We start from the raw sequence: 12,796 nt of genomic DNA, 5'->3' as shown, positions 1-12,796 counted from the left end.
CTTCCTGGAATATTATATAGGGTTTTTTTTCCTTTGCTACATGAATTGTTTGTAACATCTTGTTTCTGGAGAGGTAGACTACTTTAATGGAAGTTTTTATTATGTTAAACATATATTCAATTGTATTGCTTCTAATTTTATTGATATAGTTTGTCTCAACCCAACATATTCTTTCCAATAAGTTACTTAAACTTCCCCCCAAGAATGCCCCCCCATTCCTAGTCAATTAATCAAAACCACTTCAGAGTGATTGACTGATAGAAGTCACTTTTCACTTTGTAGTTAACTGGTTCTCAACCTTTATAAATCAGTACTAATATTGTTTGATGTATTTTATTTCTATTTTTTATAATGTTTTAAACATTGTGAATGGATTAAGCTGTATGAGCAAGGGACTATCGTACATATGTGAACAGTTTAATGTTATTAAAACAGGTTTATTTGGTGTACGTAATGATACATAGTTATTATTGTGATATATGATAATTAGGCATAAATTATAAGTTGTTCATATAAATGGATATTTAATGTTGGTTTCCTGTAGCCAAAAGAAAATTTGGAGTAAACTGGGGATCACAGAAAAGTATACAGAGGAAGCTGCTCTTTTAGATTTATAATTCAGGGAGATACAGGTAATTGATCTCTCTACTTCTCCAACAGGGGGTGCTAAAGTCCAGGTATACAGGGATCTGAGGACCACAAACTCCTTTCCCATTCCTTTTCCCAAAACTACTCTTAAGCCTCTTCCCTTCCCAGAGGGAGGAATCTGCTGCTTTTTGTCTGGAAACAGAGGTCTTAGCAACTCAACTTAAACTCTGGCAGGTAACAAAGAGGTATGACTCTCATAACAGGGAGGGAGGATGCTGCCTTCCTTAAGCCAAACCGGTACAGAAGATCTCTGTGTCTGGCTGGCTTTCAATATTGGAGGTGGCTGCACCTGTCAGCCAAGGGCTTCTGGAAGATAGCCATGGGTGTCAGAAACAAGGAAGGCCTGGCAACCTGGGTCCCTTTGGAACTAAGCAGGAAACACAAGGGAGTATTTTATTTTCTCTCTTGGTTTTGGTTTAGTCCACCCTGCTTAGTGCTACTATTCCCTTAAGATGCTGTGGCTCTGTTATCCCTCTCCCAGGGCACCTTCCCATAAATGTAAAGCACATGGTATTTTTCTTCACACACCCCCTCCCCCGCCCCCCAAACACCAGACTGGAAAAATGGGATCATCAGAGGGGAATCAATAGTAAATGTATTGTCAGGATACTGCTGCCCCCATTCCCCTACAATTTAGACTGTGAACCCAGCCTTTGCTGTCTCCTAGGTACTGTCCTTTTCTCCTCTCCATTTCCACTGTATCCCTGGGGAACCTTCCTCTATTGTGGTGAAATAAAAATTGATTACTGGATTTAGAGTGGGAGGACTTGAGTTCAAATCATAGTTCCTATACTTAGCACTTGTGTTATCTTAGGCAAGTCATTTCATTTGCTGAGCCTCACTTTCCTCATCTGTAAAGGAGGGGTAGTGATGAGGTGACTTCAAAGGTCCCTTCCAGTTCTGGGTCTTTGATCCTAGATCCCTTTCTCTCAAATTCCTTGCATCTTCCTGTGGCCACTGAAAACTAGCTTTTCCTTGAAGACACCTCACTATTTAGCACTCTCTCCAAGCCCAGCATTCCTTTTTTCACAACTCTCTTAAAGCATAGGGTCAAGAGGGAGGAGTTAGCATCCTCTCTGCTCCCCACTACCACTCTTTAGACCTTTCTTCTGCCATCACTTGGCAACTGTGCCTTTTAAAATTCTATCTTTTCTGTCCAGATCTTTGTTGCTGTCATTTATGGACTTTCAGTTCTTTCTCCCTCTTTCCCATTAAATTTAATATTTAGCTCAGTGCACAATGCATTGCACATAGTTATTAAATGTTGATTTCCCATCCCAACCCTTCTCTACTTAGACTAACTACCCTACACTCTTAGTTCCTCAGCCTCCTCAACATCCATTTATTTCCTTCATTTCTGCCCTCTCCATTCCTACCCTCTGCTTCATCTAAATTTGTTCCAGGTGCTAGAATTTCTAGTTATAGCTCGAGTTGCTTCATGATGGACAGGGGCCTTAGGTTGGGAGTCCTCCACTATTTGTATGTGTAGGGTATTTGTAAATTGAGTAAATGATCTTTCATTCCCAACTCATGAAATCAGGAACTGATTAACATGGTGCTAGCTTTTGTAGTATAACCATCCAGTAGGATGCTATGTTCTGGGTAAAGCCACAAGATTGCTGCTAGTTTAAATCTGTCTTTTAGAAGGTGGCTTTTCTGTCTCTACCCAGAATTTATTGATAAAGCAGTTTCAAACTTGAGTATAATTCGGTATTCCTATATATCGAAATATAAGATTTTTCTTCACAAAACCTTTATACTTTTAAATTTTAATAACTTATTTATAGTAATTATACACAGCATTTTAAAGGAAATGTATTAAATTTAGGACAATTATACAGTCCATCAAAAGGTGGTCTCATTTTAGATTCTGTGACAAATGGAAAACAGCCTACCATACAAAGAACTATGGTTATCAGAATCACATAATTGGAGTCCATATCACCTCTGCCAGAAAACATTCAATTTGCCTTTAGCTTGATTATTTTTATTATGACTCTAAAAATTATACAGAGATATTTTTTGAGGATGCTGTGTATATTTTATAATATGTATCTGTCTCTCATCAAAGAATTTAGACATACAATTATACAGTATTCTTAGAGGAAGTACCTAATTTTTTCTCTTCTTTTATGTTTTTCAGATCTGTCAATTAGAGGAAGAAATCGCTGGTCTACCAAGATGGGATCTATTGTTTGGGAATGTGGTTAATCAACTTGACATGTTAGTCAAATGCAATCTATATAATAAAATGAAAAGAAAAGACAAGATGATGTCATTTACCTGTATTGTGAAACCAAAAACAAATGCCTTTTGTCAGATGAGGTTAACAAAGCTCTGTCAATGCAAAGAATATTTAACTGTTTGCAAAGCTTAACAGCAAGAAGTAAAGAAGTATTTTCAAGGAGAGACCTGCAGGTGCATGATATCTAAAATTATATTTAATAGGCTTATTTATCTGAATATTATTCAGATCCAAGAAGGATGGCTGTAAGTTGGATATTCTCCTATCTTTGGTACATGACTATGTTTGTGGGGTCCATAACTGGGCACAGTTTATTTTCTTGTGAGCCAATCACCTTGAGGATGTGCCAAGACCTGCCTTATAATACTACCTTCATGCCTAATCTTCTGAATCATTATGATCAACAGACAGCAGCTTTAGCAATGGAGGTAAGAATTGTTTTAAAATAACTTTGATATGTTGCTGTAATCACATATACATATACAAAATAACTATAACACATGATACATATAAAATACAGGGGTGTATATATATACACATATAATATCTAATAAGAAAAATATACATCACTTTTGACTTTGAGTATTCTGCATGATTGTTTCATTATCTTTTAAGATTCACAGTTTACTTAAATTATATAATAAATTGAAGAGTGTATATAGGAAATATTCATCAATTTCTATGTTTTGCTTTTAAATGGTGATTAAAAACTCTTGGATAGAGCAGAGACGAGACTATAATCATTTAATAGTTAAACTATAGTTAGAAAAGTACTACTACACCTTTTTGTTAAATTATATTATTTTTATCTTTTAAGTTGTGTGTTTTATTAGACTAGGTAAATAGATATGTAAAAGATCATTTACATGTGTCAGTCATGCTATGGATTGTTAGTAAGTTTCTTGGTTCTGAAAAGTGAATATCTTGTTTTAGTTATCAAGTAATTGTTTTAACAAATTCACATTTTCTTAAATAGTTAACACATTCATTAGTTTCTGGTACATAACCATTTCCAAAGAAACTCAAGAAGGACAAGCTCTAAAGATGTAAACTAGTTGATGCCATTAGAGTTGTCAATTGAAGTAAAATAGTTAGTCATTTTATTTATTTGTTTGTTTATTTATTTTGGTGAGGCAATTGGGGTTAAGTGACTTGCCCAGGGTCATACAACTAGTAAGTGTTAAGTATCTGAGGTCAGATTTGAACTCAGGTCCTTCTGAATCCAGGGCCAGTGCTCTATCCACTGTACCACCTAGCTGCCCCGAGTCATTTAAAAAAAACCACAACACTTTATTAGGACTTAGTGAATTTTCAAATAATTCTTTAGGTAATTCCCATAGTGCTTTTTATCATTTTACACCTTTTTTCAACTGAGGGAACTAAATGAGTGTTTTTTGTTTTCAATACCATTTGAGTGACCAGCAAGACATTTAGCATATCTGAATATGTAAACCTTTTGTATGTATTTTATATTATGGACAAAGATACATTTTCTTTTTTACTAGCCATGGAAGAAGCTGGACCTATTTACATTTTGATATTTAAATTTTGACATTGGTGAAAATCTGTTTATTGTGAGGATTATGTTTTACACTTTGGTTTTTATTCACTTCGTGTAATGATTTTAGAAGTTTGAATCCTATTGTTTTAACTTTTACCTACCTATTTTGGAAAGTCAGTGTTTTCTTAGAAGCTTAAGGTCACATTACTTTATTAAGTGAAAAGTGTGCTTGAGAATTGGGTTTGACAAAAAGAAATGAGAATTATTAGCAGTCATACTAAAACAGATCAATTAGCATCCTATGATTGCCGTGAAAACCACTCACTTTTTCCAATTTACCCAACACCCTCTCCTCCGCACCACCCCACCCCCAAATCATCTGAAGAACAACATTTAGGATTGGTTTAGATTAGAAGCAGTCTCTGATCCAGTGAAATATTTTTCTTCAAGCAGTGGGGAACCTTTTATGGTAGATGGACATAATACCATTTTGTTTAAAAAAACAACAACAACAACAAAATATAAGTAGGTAAAGAATGGTTAGGACTGACTAAAGCACTAATTGGTAATTTTCAGTTTAAGTATAGTAAACAAGTTCATTATTGATACTCTTTTAACCCTTCTACTTACCTTTTGAGATATGATCCATGATTTATGGGTGGTAGAAGCTAAAGGTGCATGGAAAGAATCAACATAATTTACTAAGAGCTTCTCTGGAGAAAAATAATAAAGGCAGCCTTGATGTCAGACAATAACCTATCTAATTTGATGGGAAAGCTACATTGTCTCATTGAAAAGTTTTCATTAAGGTGTTCTTAGGTGCTTACAGTTTTGCAAAATTTATTTTTGCTCCCTGGACATTAAGGTTTAATATTTCTGCAAATTTACCCTAGATGCTAGCACTTGAGTAGAGATCAATGATCCCTTGGAGCTTGGAGTCAGAACCCTATAGCTTTAATGGCAAAGGTAAATTCATCAAAGGCATTATTTCCTAAAAGCAGCATACCTAATCATTTCCTGGGTCAGTGAACTCTTCATAATGGAATCATGTCCTTATTCTCCTCACTGAAGAATCACCTTATGTCCCCAGAGCTTAGTACAGTACCTGGCACATTATAACAGTCTTATGATGCTCATTTATTGATATATTTTCTTTTTTTCTTTTTTTTTTTTTTTAGTGAGGCAATTGGGGTTAAGTGACTTGCCCAGGGTCACACAGCTAGTAAGTGTTAAGTGTCTGAGGCCGGATTTGAACTCAGGTACTCCTGACTCCAGGGCCGGTGCTCTATGCACTGCACCACCTAGCTGCCCCGATATATTTTCTTGAGACGTGGTATGTTTAGACATTGGAATTTTCTACTAGTGGTTATTTCCCAAACAACATATATGCAGTTAACTACAAACTAGTTGCAATGTATGGCTAGCACTATGTCCTTATTTCAGTCTTCTGTTAGCTTTATGTGTATTTGTACTTACTATGATATTTTAATCTACAGATCAAAGATTATATGACTGGCTATAGAAAGCCAGAGTGGTCTACATGTTACTTAGTGCTCCCTCACTGAAAGGCATCCTCATTATGGATTCCTCAGTTCTGGTCCAAGAAATTGAGTGCCCTTGAAAAGGAAAATTTCTTTTTGTGCCTCTGTATTTTGATAAAACCATGGAACCAGAGGATTCCATAGGAATATAGGATCTTACTACCATGTGTCATGTTGCCTAGAAGTTTGGACTTGTAGTTCCTGGCCTTTTTGTTATAGGGAAGAGAAAAGTGGTGAACATTATTTAGGAGCCTGCTGAGAAATGCTCAAATTATGATAAGTATTGTTTGTTTTGGTGTACTCACATTTGTGTGTATGCTATATATGAAACTGTATAGGAATGTTTGGGCATATGTGTATATATGCCTTGCAAGTCTCTGGATATGTTGTATTTCTGTGTATTTTTGTGGAAGTGTGGCTATGACAAGAAATATTGGCATTGTAGTGACTAGAGTAAATACAGGGTGGGCCAAAAGTCATGGATGTTTTAGTCACTTTTTGAAAATTATTTTTTCTTTATTTTTGCCATTTGTGAGATTTGATTTTTCATGTGTAATGTAAATTCATTTCCTAGATATACATTGTATATGTTGCTATGGTATTGTAAACTAAAACCAAATAAAGGAGTTATTAAATATTGAAACCCTTTTGTGACTTATGGCCCACCCAGTATATGATGATTTGTTCCAGGTGATCGTGGGTATATATGTATAACTTTTTCTATGTTTTTGTTTATGTTCTTTGTCAGTGCTTCTCAAACAGTGCTTAAAATGCTGCCTTAACTTTGTGGCCTTTCCTTCCAGGGCTGTTCTTTAAGTTCTCTAGCAGTCTTCCTTGGTATAGGTGAGGGTTTTTTTCTCATAAAAGTATTTTATTATTTTCCAGTTACATGCAGAAATAGTTTTCAACATTTGTTTTTATAAGATTTTTAGTTTCAAATTTTTCTCCCTCCCCTCCCCAAGACAGAAAGCAATCTAATATAGGTTATAGATGTACAATCACATTAAACATATTTCTGAATTAGTCATGCTGTGAAAGAAGAATCAGAGCAATAAGGAAAAACCTCAAAAAAGAAGAACAAAAAAAAATCTGCATCTAGATTCCATAGTTCTTTTTTTCTGGATTTGGAAAGCATTTTCCATCATGAGTCCTCTGGAACTATCTTGGACCATCGTACTGCTGGGAAGAGTCAAGTCTATCACAGTTGATCAACACACAGTGTTGTTGTGTTGATGTGTACAATGTTGTCCTGGTTCTGCTTATATCACTCAGCATCAGTTCATGTAAGTCCTTCCAGATTTCTCTGAAATCTGCCTGCTCATCATTTCTTTTGTTTGTTTTTGTGGGGCTACGAGGGTTAAGTGACTTGCCCAGGGTCACACAGCTAGTGTCAAGTGTCTGAGTCTGGATTTGAACTCAGGTTCCTCCTGAATCGGAGGCCAGTGCTTTATCCACTGCGCCACCTAGCAGCCCCCTGCTCATTATTTCTTACAGCACAATAGTATTCCATTACACTCATATACCACAACTTGTTCAGCCATTCCCCAGTTGATGGGCATCCCCTCAATTTCCAATTCCTTGCCACCACAAAAAGAGCAGCTATAAATATTTTTGTACATGTAGGTCCTTTTTGGTTTTTAAAAAATACTTTATTGCTCTCCAAATCCAGGAAAAAAAAAAAGAACTGTGGAATATGGATGCAGATTGAACCATACTATTTCTTTTGTTTTTGGTGCTGTTGTTTTTCTTTTTTGAGGTTTGTCCTTTTTGCTCTGATTCTTCTCTTATAACATGACTAATGCAGAAATATGTTTAATGTTATTGTACATATAAAACCTATATCAGATTACTTGCTGTCTTGGGGAGGAGGAGAGGGAGAGGAGGGAGGGAGAAAAATTTGAAACTAGAAATCTTATAGAAACAAATGTTGAAAACTATCTCTAAATGTAACTGGAAAATAATAAAATACTTTTATAATTTTTTAAAATTAGGTTATTTTCAGATCCGAATTATCTCCCTCTCTCTAAAGAGTATTTTATAATTATGTTCATGTTGTTTCTGTATTTGTCTTGGCAGGTAGACTCCCAAGTATTTTATGATGTCTGTAGTTATTTTAAATGGAATTTCTCTTTCTATCTCTTCTTGCTTTATTTTGTTGATAATATGCAGGAATGTTGATGATTTGTGTGTGTGTTGGGGTTTATATCTTGCAACTTTGCTGACATCATTAATTGTTCCAATTAGTTTTTTAGTTGAATCTGCAGGGTTCTCTAAATAAACCATCATTATCATCTTCACAAATGATCATTTTGTTTCCTCTTTACTGATGCTGATTCCTTCAGTTTCTTTTTCTTGTCTCATTGCTATAGCTAGGATTTCTATTACAATATGGGGTAGTAATGGTAATAATGAACATGCTTGCTTTACTCCTGATCTTGCTGGGAAGGTTTTTAGCTTGTCCTTATGACTCTTGGTTTTAGGTAGATACTACTAATAACTTAAAGGAAAGTTCTGTATATTTCTGTGCTTTCTAGCGCTTTTAAAAGGAATGTGTGTTATATCTTGTCAAAAAAATGTTCTGTATCTTTTGAAATAATCATATGATTTTTGATGTTTTGTTTGTTTATGTTTATAGTTTTCCTAAAATTGAACCAGCCTTGCCTTCTTGGTATAAATCCAGCCTGGTTATAGGATATGATATTTGTGATATCTTGCTGTAATCTTTTTTTGCTAGTATTTAAACTTTTTTGCATCAGTATTCATTAGGGAAAGTAGTCAATAGTTTTCTTTCTCTCTTTAGAACTCTCCATATTTAGTTATCAATACCATATTTGTGTCATAGGAGGAATTTGGTAGGACTCCTTTACCTATTTTTTCAAACAATTTATACAGTATTTGGAATTAATTGTTTTTTAAATGTTTGTATTGAGCAAGGAACAAGTTCTGTAAGCAAAAAAAGTTATGTGTCTCTGATCCCAGGAGCAGAGCAGTGGGTAATTCACTTCTGTCCTTTAGCCCAGTTTATAAGCCTGCAGTGGAATAACCAGAGCAGGAATCTCTGAGCATGGAGGAGCCAGCATTTCAGTGGCTCCGAACCTGGAGAGCCTACCAGAGGGCTGATAGTGGCTGAGTCAAGCAGCAGTCTACTAAAACTCCTAAACAGAGAAAAACCAACAGACTGAGACATGGGTCAGGAACTTGCAGATCCCAGAGCAGGAAGGCAGAGAACAGACCTCGCCCCAGATTACACTACTCTGGGAGCACTGTAACCTTGAAAGGCCCCTAGCCAGAATTGTGAAAGCAGTTGAAAAGCATTGAAAGAAAGAAGCTCAGTCCAAATTCCCCATGAAAAGTACATAGAGCCTAGCACTAATATAAAGTCCAAAGTCAAGAAGTAGACTGGAAAAATGAGCAAACAAAACAAGCAAAAGAAGCCTACCAGAGAAAGCTATTATAATGACAGAAAAATTCAAGATGCAAGTACAAGCAAATACTCAAAGAAAAAGGTAGCTTGGACACACATTCAACAGGAATTCCTAGAAGAGTTAAAGCAAGAGTAAAAAAAATTTAATTTTTAAAACCAAAAGAAAGTGGTAGAGTTAAAAAAATTAGAAAAAAACGAGAGTTAGGGAGGAATGATATGAAAAAGAGGTACAAAACCTTACTGGAAGAAAATAACCCCTTGAAAATTAGAATTGGGGGAAAAAATAAAATAAAATGATAACTGGCTAAATGAAAGTGAATGGCTCAATATTATTGTTCAGTCATTCCATCATGTCCAACTCTTTGTGACCATATTGTCCATGGGATTTTATGGGCAAAGATACTGGAGTGTTTGCCTTTTCCTTCTCCAGTGGATGAAGGCAAATAGATGAGTCATTTAAGTTCCCATAGCCTACACTCACAACCTACTATACAAAATCGTTGTGAGGAAAGCACTTTGTAAATCTTAAAAACTCTATTGAAGCACATAGCTCGAAGGAAATCAAGAACACGGGGAAAGAACTGGATTTGGAGCTACAGCATCCTGGGCCTCCTACTTATTAACTGACCTTCAGCAAGTCATTTAACCTTTATGGTTCTCAGTTTTCTCATCTGTAAAATGGAGGAGGGTGTTGTACTAAATGGCATTTAACGCATTTTCTTTCTATGCTAAGTCTATGATCGTATTACCTTAGACACCATCTGGTCCAAATGATACCTAAAATAGACTCCTCTACATCATACCTCATCCATCTTTGCTTGAAGACCTCCATTGATTGAGATGAAACCTCTTGCATGCACAGTGGTCGTACACTGGAAAACCATCTGGACCCACAGGCTTAACCAGGTTGAGGGTAACTAACAGGCTTTAAAACCATTGGTGAATTAGGATTATGTCTACCCCAAGCATGGAAAACTTTCCCTGGTGGAATGCTCAGATGAGAACATTTTGTTCCAATGGCCATGAAGGTAGCTGAAACAGTCACCATGGAATGCATAGAGAGCTTGATCAGACATCAAAAATGCCATTGCTAGTCATCTTGACTTTTGTCTAGCCACTGGATTTTGATGACTCTGAAAAAGAGAGTGAGGCTGTTGACTCTATGCAACTCTGCCTCACTTAAATCCAATTCACATGCAAATCAAGAAATCACCCCCATGATAGATTCTCTTTGAGAACAAAGGATGAACATCAAGGCAAACAGTGGTTAAATGAATTGCCCAGGGTCACATAGCTAGTAAGTGCCTGAGGCCAGATTTGAATTTAGGTCTTCCTGCTCCAATCTACCTCCTAGGCAAACAGAAGTTAAGTGACTTGCCCAAGGTCACACAGCTAGTGTCTGAGACTAGATTTGAACCTGACTCTAAGCTCAGTGTTCTATTTAAACTATATAGCTGCCCACAATGATTCTCTGAGACATAAGTTAATAGTAAAATAAAGTCAAAAGACTGAAAAATAGAAGAAAATGTAAAATCATAAGAAAAATAACCAACTTGGATACAATTTAAGGAAAGATAATTTTAGAATCAATGGACCAGGGGCAGCTAGGTGACACAGTGGATAGAGCACCTGCCCTGGATTCAGGAGGACCTGAGTTCAAATCCAGCCTCAGACACTTGACACTTACTAGCTGTGTGACCCTGGGCAAGTCACTTAACTTCCATTGCCCTGCCAAAAACGAATTAAAAAAACAAACAAACAAACAAAAGAATCAATGGACCACTTGAATACTGTGAACAAAAAAAGAGCAAATACATATTTTAAAACATAAAAGAAAACTTCCAAGGTATCATAGAACAAGAGGATAAAGTAGACATTGAGAGAATCCACTGATCATCTCCTGAAAAATCCCAAAATGAAAACTCCCAGGAATATCATAGCCAAAATCCAGATCTCCCAGAGCAAGGGAAAAATTCTGCAAGCAGTAAGAAAGAAAGAATTCAAGTACTGAGGAGCCACAGTCAAGATGACACAAAGATTTAGCAGCCACCTTATTAAATGAATGGAAAGCTTAGAATATGATAGTCTAGAAGGCAAAGGATCTAAGCTTGCAATTAAGAATAACCTACTCAGCAAAACAGAAAATAATCCTAAAGTGAAAGAATAAGATGAATAAGAATGTAGTGGAAGAATAAGAAGAATAGATATTTAATGTAACAGAGGACTTCCAGGTATTTCTGATGAAAAGATCAGAGCTGAGTAGAAAATTTGGCATACCAATACAGGAGTCAAGAAAAGCATAAAAAAGTAAACAGAGAGAAATTATAAGGTACTAAACAAAGTTAAACTGTTTATATTCTTTTATGGGGCGATGATACATTTAGCCCCTCAGAACTCTGTCATCATCATAAGTTGTAAAAGGAGTCTAATTAGACAGAAGGTCTGAGAGTGACTCTGATGATGTTTTGATCATCTCAAAAGAAGAATGGAAAAGGCAGGGAAGAGGAATACAGTAGAAGTTAGGGGAAGAGGAAAGGAAGAATAAGGAAAATCATCTCATATAAATTGGGTGCACAAAGAGAAGGTTATACAACTAGAAGGGCTAGTTGGGGGGGAGAGAGTGGGTGACACTTAAACCTCATTCTCATCAAAGGTCAAAGGAAGGAAGAATACACACACACACACACACACACACACACACACACACAGAGCTGAACATACAGAGCTGAATACATCTTCCCAATTGGGAAGTAGGAGGTAAAGGGTAACCCTTTCAGCGGAAATAAAAGAGGGTAGGTTAAAGGAGGCACTAGTCAAAAGAAAAATAGTTTTTAAAAGTGGGCCAGGGGAAAAAAAGAGAAAAAAGTATAAAAGAATAGGATAGCGGGAAACATAGCAATTATAACTGTGAATGTGAATGTAATGAACTCACCTATAAAATGGAATTGGAAAGCAGAATGGAAAACCAGAATCCCATAATGTGTTTTATAAAATAAGAAACACACTTGAAATAGGTGGGGCAGAGGGGGGAGAGAAGGCTATTTTTTTTTTAAACAAGATGAAAATTTAAAAAGATAGATTGGACAATGTTGTGAAGTGCTTTAAAAACTAAACAAAGAATTTATATTTGATCCTAGACACACTAGGGAATTACGGGAGTTGATTGAATAGAGGATCTTTCACCTGCCACATCATGTCAGAAAAAATTAGTAGCAGTTAGATTGGATTTGGGAGAGATTTGAAGCTGGTAGAATAATTTGGAGGCTGTTGCAATAATCTAAGCAAGAGATAATGAGGAACAAAATGGAGGTAATAGCTGTGTAGATAGAGAAGAGCAGTCAGATAAGAAATGTGGAGGTAGAAATGGTAATATTTGGCAATTGACTGGTTACTTGAGATGAGGTAAAAAGTTAAGGATAATGCAATGGTTATAAAAC

The 12,796-nt window shown here is 36.0% G+C and overlaps 1 protein-coding gene across 1 annotated transcript in view; it reads left to right on the top strand.

Annotated features, from left to right (window-relative positions):
* Nucleotides 1–12,796, top strand: part of FZD3 (frizzled class receptor 3) — a 74,191-nt gene that overhangs the window by 12,727 nt on the left and 48,668 nt on the right. Inside the window, exon 2 of the mRNA XM_043983935.1 lies at nucleotides 2,792–3,321. Within this exon, the coding sequence (XP_043839870.1) occupies nucleotides 3,133–3,321 (189 nt within the window). The 5' untranslated portion in view covers nucleotides 2,792–3,132. The remainder of the gene's footprint in view (nucleotides 1–2,791; nucleotides 3,322–12,796) is intronic.

The sequence above is a fragment of the Dromiciops gliroides genome, chromosome 2 (assembly GCF_019393635.1).
Source record: "Dromiciops gliroides isolate mDroGli1 chromosome 2, mDroGli1.pri, whole genome shotgun sequence".
NCBI classification, from domain to species: Eukaryota; Metazoa; Chordata; class Mammalia; order Microbiotheria; family Microbiotheriidae; genus Dromiciops; species Dromiciops gliroides.
This window is presented reverse-complemented; position numbering and strand designations above follow the sequence as displayed.